The sequence below is a fragment of the Hylobates moloch genome, unplaced genomic scaffold (assembly GCF_009828535.3).
Source record: "Hylobates moloch isolate HMO894 unplaced genomic scaffold, HMol_V3 SCAFFOLD_18, whole genome shotgun sequence".
Classification (NCBI taxonomy): domain Eukaryota; kingdom Metazoa; phylum Chordata; class Mammalia; order Primates; family Hylobatidae; genus Hylobates; species Hylobates moloch.
This window is the reverse complement of record NW_026652293.1, coordinates 51,311,605-51,328,505: the sequence shown is the minus strand read 5'-3', so window position 1 is coordinate 51,328,505 and position 16,901 is coordinate 51,311,605. Positions and strand designations below refer to the sequence as shown.

At 37.8% G+C, this 16,901-nt stretch overlaps 2 protein-coding genes across 15 annotated transcripts in view; one reads left to right on the top strand and one right to left on the bottom strand.

The window, feature by feature from the left end:
- The window catches only part of SPATA17 (spermatogenesis associated 17), a 233,013-nt gene extending 225,749 nt beyond the window's left edge, over nucleotides 1-7,264 (bottom strand). For all 6 annotated transcript variants that reach the window (XR_009210752.1, XR_009210753.1, XM_032136510.2 and 3 more), the window contains exon 1: nucleotides 7,149-7,264. Coding sequence is in view for 4 of the 6 variants with exons in the window: in XM_032136510.2 (XP_031992401.1) it covers nucleotides 7,149-7,216 (68 nt within the window). In the remaining 2 variants the exon portion in view is untranslated. The remainder of the gene's footprint in view (nucleotides 1-7,148) is intronic.
- Nucleotides 7,265-7,505: 241 nt separating this feature from the next.
- GPATCH2 (G-patch domain containing 2) overlaps nucleotides 7,506-16,901 on the top strand; it is a 189,005-nt gene continuing 179,609 nt past the window's right edge. For 8 of the 9 annotated variants that reach the window (XM_058430651.1, XM_032136507.2, XM_058430649.1 and 5 more), the window contains exon 1: nucleotides 7,521-7,680. In XM_058430651.1, the coding sequence (XP_058286634.1) occupies nucleotides 7,625-7,680 (56 nt within the window). In that variant the 5' untranslated portion in view covers nucleotides 7,521-7,624. Of the gene's footprint in view, nucleotides 7,681-16,901 lie in introns of all 9 variants that reach the window. The other variant, XM_032136508.2, reaches the window with a different exon arrangement.

The following is a 16,901-nucleotide window of genomic DNA, read 5'->3' as shown; positions in this document are numbered from 1 at the left end:
TGCCTATTTAATAGATATTCAGTTGTTTGATACCTATACAGGGCTTTCTGCTCAGGTTACTTGGGCAGTGATAAACTGATAAGACGGTAAAAGGTGCTTTCAATTTTCTTTTTCCCCATCAATGAGCCAGCAGTGAACATGTTGGCAAATAGGGATCTGTCTTTCAGGGCATGATAAATAGACAGAATTAGTGTGCAATTTTGTTTTGCTTTTCAATTGAATGGAACCCTCTCTATTGTATTCCAGCAGCACATCTAATGTTGGCTGTTGGTTTGAGAAACATATTCTTTATTAAAACACTTTTATTTCTTTCATAAACATGTTTTAAAACAAACACTGCAGAACTTTATCTGACTGAAGTTTGGACAGGTGTATACCTATGGAAAATTACTGAGTTGTACACTTCACACAGTTTATATACTTTATTTAATGTATGTAATACAGCAATAAAAATTTTTACGTTTTTAATGATAAAAAGAAAAATATTTAGGAATAGCTGTAAAATTTTTCAATTACCTTTTTGATATTCACTGAATAGATCATATGTATTTTATACTTTACCCTTCTGTTGTGATTTCCTATTATAATTATGAATTTATTGGGTGCTTACTAATATACCAGATGATCATTTAACCTTCTTAGTTAACATATCAATAGGCATTATTATCCCTGTTACAGATGAGAATACTAATATCTAAAGAGTTTAAGTAAGGTAAGAATGTAAGTTTAAAAGTTTACATTTAAGCCTAAAGTAATACAGAGTTAGGATTTGAACTGTTGCACTTTGGCAAAAATCTTCCTTGTGTATTTGGAAGAAGTTTTGCTAAGTTTTACTAGTCAGAATTGAGTACACCTGTAAGAAAAAATTCAGTAATTAATTAGAATCAGGGGAAGGGGCTCACATCTATTCAACTAAGCTGCTATTTATTTAGGCTAATAGGACTAAGAGGATTGTTCAAATTCAAGGACACTGAACAAAATTATTAGACTAAGAATACAGTGAGGAACTACAGTCAATTTACTATGTCAGAGTCAGAAACAAATTTATTACGTTTATAGGAATAATAGATCCTGAAATCAGGCCAATTTAAGGAACATTATACCTTAGGTTGATACAGGGTAATGAAGTACGTGCAAATCACCAGTCTTGTACTATAGAGTAATGTACCCCTGTTTTCTTTTTCTCAACCTGATCTTATAAAGACAGGTTAGGCTTTATGTATTTGATGAACTTACTTTCCTGCAGAGACTTAATAATTTAAAGATCCCCCTCTCCCAGGTATAAATGTGGACTGAAATGGATCAAACATCACTAGATCTTCGATCTTCTTTATCTTTGGCAAGTAATATAGATGGTCTAAATCTCACATTCCTTCGTTGTAAGCCAGGAATAAGAAAAATAACCTCATAAGATTATTGTAAACATCAAATAAAATAATGTTTGTGAAAGCAGTGCTCAGCATGTAGTAGATATTCAACAACATTTATTTCTCTTTCTATTTCTTTTTCTCTATCCCCATGCACTCCTCAAGCCCCCTTTCAGATAGTAAGAGATGTGAACATTTGACAGCTGGTCTATATAGCATGTCTGTAGAGAACTTCTTGCCCTCTTCCTCAGCCACTGGTTTCTCTTTATTCTCCAATATACTTTTCCCTTCAGCTAAGCCAATTAAAAAAGACTTTACATATATCTGGCTGATTTCTGCTTACATATTGTTAAAAAACTTCTGTGTTTTAAAAATTTTTAAGTGTTATTTACTTTTTTTCATTGACACAAGCAGATTTGATTTAAATTTTGTTCAGCAAAAACTGGCACCAAAAAGTTAAAAGATAGAAGTGGAGGAAGAAAGCAGAAATGGGAAAAACAAAAGCAAAATGCTTTATCCAACTTCAAAACAAGTCAAAGGGGCTGGGCCCAGTGGCTCACGCCCGTAGTCCCAGCACTTTGGGAGGCCGAGGTGGGCAGATGGCTTGAGCCCAGGAGTTCAAGACCAGCATGGCCAACATGGCAAAAACTCGTCTTCACTAAAAATGCAAAAAAGAAAAAAAAAATTAGCTGGGTATGGTGGCAGGTGCCTGTAATCCCAGATACTCAGAAGTCTGAAGCAGAAGAATCTCTTGAACCTGGGAGGCAGAGGTGCAGTGAGCTGAGATCATGTCACTGCACTCCAGCCTGGGCAACGGAGCGAGACTCCGTCTCAAAATGATAATAAGTCAATAATAATAATAATAATTTTGTTCAGTGTCCTTGAATTTGGATAATCCTCTTAGTCCTAACCACTTAGGAATATATTTTCTCAACAAAGTCATCTTTCAACTTCAGCGTTATTCTGATGCTAGCCATTAGGAAGAAGCATTTCTGTCCCTACCTTGTTACCAAAACCGAAGACATTGAAAGTCAAAGGTTACTTTTTTATTTATTGTTTTTATAGACAGAAGTCACATCATGTCACTCCTCTGCTGAAAACACCTTTTTTTTTTTTTTTTGAGACAGAGTCTGGTTCTGCCGCCAGGCTGGAGTGCAGTGGCACGATCTCGGCTCACTGCAACCTCCACCTCTAGGGTTCAAGTGATTCTCCTGCCTCAGTCTTCCGATTAGCTGGGATTAAAGGCGCCCGCCACCACACACAGCTAATTTTTGTATTTTTAGTAGAGACGGGGTTTCACCATGTTGGCCAGGCTGGTCTCGAATTCCTTACCTCGTGATCTGCCCGCCTTGGCCTCCCAAAGTGCTGGGATTACAAGCCTAAGCCACTGCGCCTGGCCTCAGTCCATTCTTTTTAAGGCTTGCAACTTGGAGGTTTCATCTGCATGATAAAATGATAAAACCTACGTCTCCCCAATCCCTTATCATAACCCAGACATTTCTCATTTCTTTCTACTGATAATAACTCACTCAACCACTTGCCAATCAGAATTTGAGTCTTGCTCTGTTGCCCAGGCTGGAGCGCAATGGTCCGACCTTGGCTCAGTTCAACCTCTGCCTCCTGGGTTCAAGCGATTCTCCTGCCTCAGCCTTCCAAGTAGCTGGGATTACAGGTGTGCACCACCACCCCTGGCTAATTTTTGTATTTTTAGTAGAGACAGGGTTTCGCCATGTTGGCCAGGCTGGTCTGGAACTCCTGACCTCAAGTGATCCACCCACCTCAGCCTCCCAAAGTGCTGGGATTACAGGCATGAGCCACCATGCCTGGCCAGAAAAATTTTAAATCTACCTAAGACCTAAAGGGCCCCCACCTTGTGGAACTAATATAAACCTTACATGTATTGATTGATGTATTATGTCTCCATAAAATGTATAAAAGCAAGCTGTACCTGGACTGCCTTGGGCACATGACATCAGGGCTTCCTAAGGCTGTGTCATGGGTGCATCCTTAACCTTGGCAAAATAAACTTTCTAAATTGACTGAAGCCTGTCTCAGATATTTTGGGTTCACCCACACTATAGAAACACAGTGGAAGAGGAACATTCTAACTTATTCCTATTAGAATTTGACAGATTTGATGAAATTTAAATAAGAATATGGGGAAAATGAACAATATGATCAATAAACATATACTGAACTCTTTTCTCCACAAAGTACAGTACAGTGTACAGTATAAATGACCAATAAGTCACAAAGAAAATCTCATAGTTTGGAAGAACAGAAATGAAGCTAAGAATTACTGGAGAAAGTTAACAACAACAACAACAAAAAGGCCAATACTCTGTCAAGTGACAATGGAAATGCCACTGGAAAACTGTAACTGAGACAGGGAAAGAGATCTGACCTAACCAACTCCATCTTGCTTCTAATCTTCAAGCTGTCCTCATTCATTCCGGGACATAGGCTGAACTAACTTTGCCAGGAAATTACTTTATAGTTTAAAACAAAGATGATAATAGGCCTTTCCAAGGCAAACCCCCTTCTTGCCTGAGGACTAGACTGCCTTTGTAGGAATAACAAATTAGTTAAGATTAGAAATTATGGTTTGGGAGTCACGCAGCTGGAGGCTACAAGACTCTGACCCTCCCTAAATGGCTCCTGGGGATAATATATCAGTATTGTGAAACCTAAGGTCAGTGCTAGAGATATTTTGCAGATGCTGCACTTGATGGATCAGCTGGCACCACCCAGATTGATAAACTGGCTCATTGATAAACTGGCTCTGACCTTGTGGCCCCCACCCCGGAATTGACTCAGTGCAAGAAGACAGGTTCCACCCTTTATGATTTCATCTCTGACCCAACCAATCAGCCCTCCTGACTCACTGGCCTCACACTAACCCACCAAATCATCCTTAAAAACTCTGATCCCCTAATGCTCAGGGAGACAGATTTCAGTAACAATAAAATTCTGGTCTCCCACATAACCGGCTCTGTGTGAATTATTCTTTCTCTATTGCAATTCCCGTCTTGATAAATTGGCTCTGTCTAGGAAACAGGCAAGGTGAACCCACTGGGCAGTTACAACAACTGCCTACTATCTTTTGTTCATCTTATGTCCAGGACAAAATATTCAGCCTCTTTGATGGGCAGGCCAAAACATAAACACACACCAAACATTCCCTGTGGGAGCAACTTTCCAGAATATTACGTCAGTCGGGCAACCCACACTCCTCCTATTCTTTGTCGTTCAAAAACTCCTCCTGTATTTGCTGCTCACTTCTTGGAGTTCCAGATCCTTCCTCTTTGTTAGGCAGAGGAGCTTCTCGTTTCCACATTGGACTTCCAGGCCTTGCAGGACTCAGATACTAACCTAACCACTTAGGAATGTATTTTCTCAACAAAGTCATCTTTCAACTTCAGTGTTATTCTGATGCTAGCCATTAGGAAGAAGCCTTTTTGTCCCTACCTTGTTACCAAAACAGAAGACATTGAAAGAAACCAAGGAGACTTTAAATTGTTTCCCACAACTCTGTTCCCTACACGTTAATGGATTTGGGACAGTACACTCAAGCCATTTGGACCTCTGGATCTTGGTGCTTGTTGCAATGTAATTAAATCAGCTTAATGGGAAGAAAATTTTGTTTAGTGATAGTGAACAGCAGAGGTTTTAGAGTTAGATTAGTTGGCTCTGATAATTCATAATTGACCTCAAGCCATCCGCCTGCCTTGGCCTCCAAATGTGCTGGGATTACAGGCCTGAGCCACTGTGCCTGGCCAATTATTTGTTTGTTTGGCACTTCATCAGGCTTTTCTAGAACACTGTTCTATAGCTCTAAAAATATAGATTATCTAATAAATAGATAATTTCTACATTAACTTATAACATTGTGATAATCAAATGAAATACCATACGTAGTTGTTCCTGGTGCAATCCCTCATATATAATCAGTCCTCAAAAAATACTGGTTGTTTCCCTTTCTGTCCATGTTACTCTATTGTTGTTGTTATTATTTATTTATTTATTTATTTGAGACAGAGTCTTGCTCTGTCGCCCAGGCTGGAGTGCAGTATTGCGATCTCGGCTCACTACAACCTCTGCCTCCCGGGTTCAACTGATTCTCTTGCCTCAGCCTCCAGAGTAGCTGGGACTACAGGCGTGTGCCACCATGCCTGGCTAATTTTTGTATTTTTAGTAGAGACAGGGTTTTGCCATGTTGGCCAGGCTGGTCTCGAACTTCTGCCCTCAAGTGATCCATCCGCCTCAGCCTCCCAAAGTGCTGGGATTACAGGAATGAGCCACTGAGCCCAGCTAGTATTGTAATTACTTTTTAAAAGCCTATATTCCATACAAGGATGTGAACATCATGATGGATGGGGCTTATTTCATTTATATATGTCATAAATACAGCACCTGCCACATACTCTAAATAAATAGATAATTTCTATGTTTAGCTATTGTTAGCATGTTTACTTAAACCAGGGCTAGTGATTTATTGAAAAATTCATTAATGTGAGTCTTCAACAATTATTGTGTTACTATTATTTGTATGGAGCTATCATAAACGTTGGAGACAAAAATACTGGTGAGCAAAATAAGAGACACTCTCTGCTACTAGTTTAAGAGGGGAGATAGATATTATCTCATAAAAGAATGTAAAACTGAATTGTGATCAGTGCTGTAAGAGAGGTACGTTGTGAAATAATGATGTGGTAGGTGAGATAAACGTTAGAATAAAAACAGTTCAGCAAGACCCTATCTCATTGACATATTTTCCATTGGTCTGTCATGTCACTGTATTCCGTAACAGTCTAATTCACTTTTTTGCAGTTTCTCTTAAGTTACAAAAACTCCTGGAGCAATGCTTCTTTAAAATGAAACTCTTCCTGGGCAAGAAGTTTGGGTGTAGGGAGATGAAGAAGACTGCTAGTGGTTTTCTTACCCGTTATCTATTAATTAATATATTGGTACTAGTTACCGCGTCAGAATGGTTTAGACACTTTCATTTTATTTTATTTTATTTTATTTATTTATTTTTTGAAACAAGGTCTTAATTTGTCACCCAGGCTGGAGTGCAGTGGTACAATGTCGGGTCACTGCAACCTCTGCCTCCCAGGTTCAAGCGATTCTCCTGCCTCAGCCTCCGGACTAGCTGGGATGACAGGCATGTGCCACCATGCCTGGCTAGTTTTTGTATTTTTAGTAGAGACGGGGTTTCACCATGTTGGCCTGGTTGGTCTAGAACTCCTGGCCTCAGGTGATTCGCCCGCCTCGGCCTCCCAAAGTGCTGGGATTACAGGCGTGAGCCACCACGCCCGGCCGATACGTTCATTTTAAAAAGGTAAATGAGTCATAGAACAATTGAGTTCAGTGATGTTTGTAAAATAACGGAGGCTCAAATCCCTAGGTAGATGGGAAACAATCTGAGGTCATTGGGCTAGTGAGTCAGGGTGACCTCCAGTCAGAGTATTGAACCTTGAACCCGGAGAACATAGGTTTCATCAAATTGCAGAGTAGTGATGTCGAAGAAAAAAAGCACTTTATAATTTTATCTAGCTGGGAGTTTCCTTAAATCATCTCACACTGAATATCTACGGCCCCTCTCTATTTAGAATGTCGTTGTATGGTAACAGAAACTCCCAATTATGTTTGCAGCCCATTAAGGGAAGAATTGGGTACTACTTAATGAATTAGGGAAATCGTTAATTGGAAACTCCCGCTGAGGAACAATGGTATAAAGTCACGCCTGCCCTTTACGCGATCCTTCTCTTCCTGACTTACCTGTTCCTAAAGTAGTACTGACGTCCTACAGTCGACGACCTAGCTTGCAGCCGGGCTAACGTGGCCATGGTCTCTTGGCCTTGGGTTTACAACTGGTGTTACTACCGGTCTCCATGGTAACTGGGCTAAACCATAGCTCACTCCCGGGGTCCGACTTTTTGTTCACTGCTCTTTTCTCTCATGCTGCTTTGACTTTAAGAGCACTAAAAAGAGAATTAAGAAATTTCTGTGTAGCACAAAAAGTTTAATTTATTTGTCTCTGTCTCTACTGCGAGTAGGAAGAGGGGATTATAGGAAGGGGAAAGCAGTAAACGCGGAGAACTAATGGTTGCTCCGGGCATCCGGTTTCCGCCTCCTGTCGGCTTCCGGAAGCTCATCTCAAAATGCTGAACTGCTCTTTGGAAGTCGCCGGTGCTGTAGTAGTTGGAGTCTCTTCACGGGCCTGAGCCTCGAGACCAGGCTCCTGGGTGTCGTTAATGTTCGGGGCCGCCGGGCGCCAACCGATCGGAGCTCCAGCAGCCGGGAACAGCTGGTGAGGCTGGCGGCCCTGGGGAGGGGGAGGTCAGGGAAGGGTGTGATTGCCCGAGGCCGCTCCGCTGGACCTGGAATGGAGGCGGGAGGGAGCTGTGATGGATGATCTGAAGACATCTAGGCCTTGCTCTCACTCATTCCTCGGATGCACGCAGTTTGAGGGAGCTCTTGGGTGTGTGCCAAAGATTTGTGAAAGAATACAGTAAATGTTTGCTGATTGCTTGTTTAACAATATTTTAGAAGTCAAGCTTCCTGTACTCCAGGAGCAATTCATCTCCTCATTGATTGTTGACAACACTAGGGACAGGAAGAATTTATCTTAATCCGGGCCTTATTCCCCACTCCTCTTTCAATATTTACCAGATTATACCAAGTCTTTTGGAAGACAAATTCCAGAAATCTAGAGTTCTGGAAGTTCAATCGTGGAAAACACATCACCCTCTCACCCCCTTTTTTAAAGAGAGAGGGTAACCTACGTGTTTGCACCCTCTTAAGCATTCTATTCAAGTTAAAGTGAGATATGTATGGGGGCTTTCCAAGAACCTATAACTGTCAGGATTAAGTCTGGGGCTTGACTATGTCTATGGTATCATGTCACCAATGCCACGTTAGAATAATGTATCGCTTTGACTTTTCAAAGTATTTCCACAGATTAATACACTTTATCCTGTTACAGCCTTATGATAGCAGAATATCACAAGCACAGAAAATTCAAGTGCCGTGTCCAAAGTTGCCCTGTACATTTCAATCCCAGAGCTAGAATCCTGGTTTTGGGATTTCTAGTTGAACACTCTGTAATATCTGTCCTGTTTTTCTCCCAAGCCCTTTTCCTCCAAATATAACACAAGACAACCAGTGACACAAACAAGCAATTTCCCATTGAAAATCTTCAAACATAAAGTTTTGACCAACAGGTGAAAGAAATGTGGCTAAATGGTGCGTGTTCATTCCTAGATTCTGCAAAAATTAGAACATGAGGAATTCTAGTAGTCTGTGATCTCAGAGAATTACTTTTACATCGCCTGTCACTGAAAAGTTAAAAGAATACCTTATCCAAAATATTTTTAGTTGGATCAGATCATCCTGTAGTTAATTTTATAGTGGATATAGATTGGATTACATTATTTGTAAATTATTACATTTTCCAGTGAGAAAAGTAGGGAGCACTTTTTAAAGGAACCAGTTTTTAATGGTATAACTAGCATAGAATGAAATGCACAATTCTTACATGCTTAATTTTATTAGTTTTGGCAATTGTATATACTTATGTAAACACCACAAAAAACAAGATAATGGACTTGTCTATCACCCCACAGTTCCCTCTCAAGGATACCTGTCTTAATGTTTCACCCTTCATTATCTTGGTTAAGTCAGGGAGACAAAATGTCCTGTGTAGATGGGTCTGCTCTTCCTAGGGTGCTATTGATTTGTAGGGTAGGTGACTACATCAGAATGTGATTGATTCTCTCTACTTCTTCTACCTTTCAAATCATGGTTAGGTACTGAGAAAAACCTCCTTCAATTCTCTTTAAAGGCTCTCTTGTCATACAACTCACCGTTTCTTATGGCACGAGAGTATAACAAAGTGGTAGCACTTAGTATTTTTGAATGAAATTCTAAAGTCATTCCTGTTTTGTCAGAATGAACATGTTCCAGAAAACTGGATCTTTATTTTCTAGTCTATCTGTATGACTATCCAGTCATTCCAGATTTCTTAATGGAATTTTCTTTTTCATTAATTGAACAGATATTTACTATACAACATGTATGTTTGATCCCAGTAATAAATTCCAGTCCCACTGGGAATACTGCTACTAAGCAGTTAACTAGGTGCCAGGTTTTACAAATATGTGTCATCTCATGTAAATCTTTTGAGGTAGGTGTATCATTCTTTGCATTTTAGATAAGGTGACACAGAAGCAAAGATAGTTTAAGTAACTGGCCTAAGTATCATATTTGCAGGATGATTCCAGTATATCCCCCCCAAAATTCTTAACCACTTTTATATGTTGCCTGTGTGTCTGAATGTGATATAGTATCTCAAGGAATATGTAACCTAGCAGTTAGATGCCCAAATTTGTTAACCAGTCTGGATTTTCTGACTTATTTAGCTCCCATCTTGACTTTTTCAACTTCTCCAGTGTGGAGTTTGCTGTTTCAATTTTTAGACACCAAATGGGTAAATGTAGATAATTTCTTTATTCAACTACGGTATTCTATTTTTTTTTAACTTTATTATGTGGCTTTGCTTAAAAAAAAAAGCCATTAAAATAAACTATATTGACTCTGGACTTTTGTTTCTGCATTTTCATTCCTATTTGGTATTTTGATTTTATTGAAATCCGGAAAACTGCATAGTAAAAGGTGTGCATTTTTTTGAATTACTTGTTTTTTGGAATTTGTTAGTCTTGAACTTAGTTGCATACTGGCAGATTTGAGTCAGGTTTTTGTTTCAACAGTTAAGAATCAAAGCAATAAACAGTATGATTTTGTTCAAGTAATTCATTAAATTTGGTATAGCTTCTTAGCATCCATATTTATGTCAAGCTGGAAGCCTTTACATCGTCTTTGATTATTTTTCCTTAACTTCATATTTACTTAGCTAAAAGCCTAGAGTGTCTGGCTTGTTAATGTAGCAGAAAATTTGGAATATGGATTGTCTAAAAGTTTTAGTCATTATGTTTTTCTTTTGTTATTTGTTCAGTCATTTAGTCATTCATTGGTTTGCTCATCTGGCAGATTATTTTTTAAAATCTGTCATGTGTCAAGCAGTATGCTACTTCTAATTAATATTCAGTTGTCTTCATTCTCATTCCTGTTATAGGAATTCAGGTTATATGTTCAGTAAATGTTTATTGAACAGTTACTATATATTAATATAAACATTAAATAAGACTCATTTCCTACCTACTGTTTGCCTAATGCATTTGAATATATGCATATTGACAAGAGCTAGAATGAATTACTTATTAGATTCTAAATTTTTTGTTTTAAACTGACTTTATTTCCTATAGGCAGCTTTTTTAATAGTTTACATTTTGAAAGCTGTTAGAATGTAAGGAAAAGTTTGAATGACTCATGAAGTCATTAAATGAAGTAGCAAAAAAATCAGAAGCATGGTCTTCAGATTTAAATAATAAATGAGCTTGCCTTATTAAATCACTAATTTGGAAACTAGGGTTAGACTTTTTTTTTCTTAAAGCCATTCACGGTTTGATTTTGAGCAAACCATGGTAAAGAGGAAGGAAAGCTTCCTGAAAGTTCCTATGCTGACAAAGGTGACAAAGTAGAAGCTGCCAGGAGCACCTGTGATTGAATACAAATTAGTGGAGCTTTTGCTTCCTTTCCACTTTTAACTGGGAAGGATTATTTAATCTTTTTAAATTTACATATATATATTTTTAAGGTGGAAATAGGTCAGATACACAGCATTAATTTTTTTAAAGTTGGGATTAAAAATTTTTTTTTAGCTCCATAGAGTCTTCAAGGAGTCCATGAACTTACTGAAATTGTATGCAGCAATTTATATATGACTGCTATCCTTCCTTTTCCCGACATTCAGAATGCTTAATGACCTCAGAAAGATTGAAGGCCTTTAACTATAATACTCTCAAAATTCCCAGTATGGTTATACCTTAAAAGCAGAATCATTTGGGATCTTTTGGTGACCAGTTTATCTTATTTGTGGGTAGAGGTTGTTGAAACATGAAATAACTTATTTTGAACATTAAGTACCCACTCATCCTCAGAAAAATCTTTTCAAGGTAGAAATGATGCAGATTTTTATGATGAATAAACAGAATCAGAAGATAGGTAATTTGTCCAAAGTCCTATAGCTAATGAATATAACTGGAATTAGCTACCAAATTCATAGCCTTGATTTCTAAGCTCATGTTCTCTGTAGTTTTCTACCAGCCTTTTTTTTTCCCCTAGAGAATGGTGTTTCCTATTTATTGCCTAATATTAATGTAAAGTTGTAATTAATCATTTACATGTTTCAGAGTAAGATAATTCTTCCCTATCCCATCCTACCTTTTTCAAAAAGAGAGAAAAAATTTACTTTTGATTAATAATTTAAATAGGTAAGTCAAGGAATTTCTAAATTAGTGTTAAGTGTCAACATTTAGTGTTAGGGTTATTGATAATTTTCCTAAGATAATGCCCACCCACTCCCTCACATATATATAAAAGGAGAACATTGAAGACATAGTCTCTTAATAGATTTCTAGGTTGAGATAAGGACTTATTTGATGAATAATATTCCCATTGAGGAGGGAAATATATAAATTCCCATAAGCAGCAGAAATCTTAAGATAATTCTTATGGATCATATGGTGTTAAATTAGTCATAAAGTCATTAGTCATTTAGCCTTGATGTGGCATCTTGAAGGCTCACCATTTGCATATTTAGTCACTCATTTTCATAGTCTACACTATTATGCATTACTTTTAATCTGCTTGGTTCAGCTGTTTGCTGCATACTTTTAGGACCAACCAACCTTTTCTATCTTAAATAAAAGCTAATGTGATACTGGAGGTATATAAGTCCAAGACTATCTTTGTATTAAGTTTGTGAGTAGTTTATAACATTCAGCAGCGTAGTCCTTGACTATGTACTGTGTGTTAGTACAGTGTTTTTGTACATACTGAATTTTTATTCATACAGAAACTAATACATTAATGATTATTTATTCCCTTACATTTTTGTAAGCCAATTAAGCAGATGTACTTAACACCAGGTAACTTACTTTTAGCACTGCATTCCCAAAATTACTTAACTTTGTAGAACTGATAATCCATGTTTTAGAGAAGTAAAGACGAGAGTTTTACCCAGTACTAGGTGATAAACAATATTTACTTTCCTCTTCCTTAACTAAATACCTAATAGCTATAATCAATTATCCTTGAGTTCTATCTGGAAGGTTTTTTTTTTGAGACGGAGTCTCTCTCTGTCATCCAAACTGGAGTGCAGTGGCATGATCTTGACTCACTGCAACCTCTGCCTCCTGGGTTGGAGCAATTCTCCTGCCTCAGCCTCCCGGGTAGCTGGGATTACAGGTGTGCACCACCACGCCCAGCTAATTTTTGTATTTTTTAGTAGAGACGGAGTTTCGCCATGTTGACCAGGCTGGTCTTGAATGCCTGACCTCAGGTGATCCACCCACTTCGGCCTCCCAGAATGCTGGGATTACAGGCACGATCACTGCTTCCAGCCACTTTTTGTTTTTAATATGAACTTGGGTTTATTTAGTAGACACACATGCATATCCTCTTGTTACACAGTTTTTATCAGCATCTAGGCAAGGAAATTATTCCCTGACTAACTTTTCTATATATACTGTATTTTTCACTATTAGAAATAGCAATTATTGGTAACAGAGGCTTCAAAAAGTAATAGTCATTGTAAAAATAGTTGACTGTTTATTTCTCAGGGAATCTGTTTTTGGGGCTTTCTTCACTCTCGCTATTCCCACTTATATTAATATATTGCTAACTGACATTTAAGAGCTCATGGGCCATCAATCAACTCCCAGTTCTTAGGGTAGATAAAGCAATAAATTAGGACTAAAGCATCTTCCTGATTCTTCTTCCTTCAACCAGAAATATTTGAAAGAAAAACACTGAACTTTATATTTTCTACATTAATTGGTCTTATTCTTAAACATCCACTTTTAGGAGGGCTTATTTCTGAATTTATTAGAGCCTGCGGATAAGGAACCCAAGGATAATAATTCACTCATTTACTGGGTATTTGGTAGAGGATGTGAAACAAACTTGACCTTTGGCCTAACATTTTTAAATAAAGCTTGCATATCAAATCTTGGATTGATCATACATTTTATATTGCTCAGCATAATCCAATACCACCCGAAAAAACAAAGTACTCATCTGCCCAAGTCATTTCCTTTCATAAAATCCAACTTTATATAGATGTTGGGGCCATAATTTTGTTTTGGGGTATTCTGTTCATTCGGACTATTTAAATAAAACTATTGATGAACTATTGTTATCTTAGACATTACCCAATATTAACTGTTCCCAGAAGATTTCATTTCCAAATGAGTTCTAAATGAAGAAAAATGGCTCTTACAATTATGAATATAAAAATCTCAAATTAGTTAAGTGGTACGTTCACTGAATTTAGCATAATTCAAACTTTAAAATTGGTTGTTCAATAAGTACAGATTTGTATAGAAAAGTGCTATATTTCCAGGTTTCCCCTTTAATAGGAAATTCTTATTTAAGAAACTATCTCTAGGATAAAGTGTTTTAATACATTGGTCTTCTGATGCATCAGTGTAAACTGCCAAGGCAAAGGAAATAAAAGAGCTATTGGTCATGTGATGGTCTCTTAGGATCACTTTGTTTTTGACGGGCCAGTAGGAGACGAGTCTCTCTGCCTCCCAGGCTGGAGTACAGTGGCATGATCTTGGCTCACCACAGCCTCCGCCTCCTGGTTCAAGTGATTCTCCTGCCTCAGCCTCCTGAGTAGCTGAGATTACAGGCATCTGCCACCGTGCATGGCTAATTTTTGTATATTTAGTAGGAACGGGGTTTCAGCTTGTTGGCCAAGCTGGTCTTGAGCTCCTGATCTCAAGTGATCCTGCTGCCTCAGCCTCCCAAAGTGCTGGGATTACAGGCGTGAGACACTGTGCCCTGCCGATGCCAGTTTTAACTGAGGGATGTTAGTGAAGCAGCTTGACGTTAACTGACTATAATATTACTGGCTCATTAGCATGGGTTTTGGTTGGTATTGACTTGGAGAAGAGTGTAGTTATTTGAAACTGAAGGGGAAAAAGATAATTTGAACTGAGTAGGACTTGTTAAGTCTGTTTTTTCTGTGTCTTTATAGGATTTTTTCAAAAAAGCTTTTAAAAGTAATATGTAGTTGATTCACATTTGAGTGACATCATGGAATAAGTTGGATTCTTCTAATTACAGTGTTTTTTAAAACATGTTTTTTGTTTGTTTGTTTTTTCTTTTATTTTTTGAGATGGAGTTTTGCTCTTTTCGCCCAGGCTGGAGTGCAATGGTGCGATCTCAGCTCACTGCAACCTCTGCCTCGTGGGTTCAAGCGATTCTCCTGCCTCAGCCTCCCGAGTCACTAGGATTACAGGCGCCCACCAGCACGCCGACCTAATTTTTGTATTCTTAGTAGGGATGGGGTTTCACCATGCTGGCCAGGCTGGTCTCAAACTCCTGACCTCAGGTGATCTGCCTGCCCCAGCCTCCCAAAGTGCTGGGATTACAGGTGTGAGCCACCACCCCCAGCCTAAAAATATGTTTTATTTTCTCTTGAGAGAAGCAACATAAAGTCAAATAAGGCTGACACAGTTTTCATGAGATTGTAGGGAGAGTTTGCATATATAACTGCTAGTATTACTAAGAATGAAATTTCTATTACTAAGAAATTTCATTCTTAGTAACACTAGCAGTTATATTTTACTAAACTCTATTGGTTACAGCAATACTTTTTAAACAAAATTAATTGAAGAGTATCAGATTTCAATGGATTGAAACAGATGTGTTAACCTTTTTCTAATGTTAGTACTATAAATTTTCTGTGCTGCAGTAAAGCACTAAATTGTAGTATCCAAACTAAACTGACTTTAATTAGATATTATATTCATACATCGAGTTAATTTCATGTTTCATTATTTTGAACTGGCCATTCACCCATTGATAAGAAAACTCTGTCTTCCAAGAGTAAGTTACTCCAGAACCAGATAATAGAGAGAGAGGATATTGATTTTAATACATGTTAAAGTGTATTTTTTTAAATGAATGTTTTTTAAGGTGCAATATTATATTCAGAGACAATGGGTCTTTCAGACTATATTTCTTTTAATGAAATAATGTCACAGGAAAAGAACAAAATTTTCATTGTTTTAAGGGAAAAGGGCATTTGATAACATACAAATAATAGAAAAAAGATTCATTTGGCTTATCAATGTAGTCAAAGTTGTAGCCTCTGTTTTGTTTGGCTTAATGCTAATTCCTATGTGATACATAGTTCTTGTAATCAAATTCAATGTTCTAAATCCTGATTTGTGGGGCTGGGCATGGTGGCTCACGCCTATAATTCCAGCACTGAGAAGTGTGGCGGGTGGATCACTTGAAGTCAGGAGTTTGAGATCAGCCTGGCCAACACAGTGAAACCCTGTCTCTACTTAAAAAATACAAAAATTAGCCAGGCATGGTGGTATGCACCTGTAATCCCAGCTATTCAGGAGGTTAAGGCAGGAGAATTACTTGAACCTGAGAGGCAGAAGTTGCAGTGAGCCTAGATCATGCCACTGTACTTCAGCCTGGGTAACAGAACGAGACTCCGTCTCAAACAAACAAACAAAAAAACTCTGAGTTGTATACAGTACCCTTAGAAAGGAAAAATCAAATCTCAGTGGCCCTCAAGAGTTTATTTAAAATAGATATTTGAATCACCACATTTTAAAAAAAGCTGTATGCATTAGATTTTTTTGTGTATATTAAATACATTCAGAATGCCCATGGAAATAAATCTAGAAAATACAAATTCACATTAACCAAACTGCAATGCCATGCTACTTAGTTGCTCACAGTGTACATTTTACTAACCAGTACAGGGTTGGTTCTTTGAGCTCAGTTTACTTTCACCAGCTATACCACCCTGTCCCTTGTGTTGATTCAGGTCTTTCACCTCTTTTTTTCTATTCAAAACCATATAATAGCTACCTATGAGTCATTTGGGTTTTACATAGATGTATATTAAATCTGTCTTGAGGATTACAGTAATACTACCTGGTGCTAAATTAATCATAAACGAAAATACAAACTGGCTACTGGGATTGTGTAGCTGATCTTGGCTGTAGTTTGGTCAACATTGGAGCTCTGGAACCTGATTGCTGGAGTTTGAATCTTGTCTCCACTACTTAGATGCATCACATTGTGACAGAGATCTTTTGGCCTTTGTATATTTCATCTCCCACCTCATAGGGTTATTGTGTGAGAATGAAATGAAATAATACATTTAAAGCACTTAGAAATGAGCCTGGGAAATAGTAAATGTGCAAACGTTAGGAGCTGTTTGTATGCATCACATTATAAATGGTAAATCCAGTTGAATCACAATGTGTGTTGTTTTTAGGTTATTAAAATGAAAAGATAAAAGTTGAAAGCTGTTATAAGGAACTTGCAAAAGCCTGAAATTATTGACTGTTGGAGACTATACATGACTGTAGAGAC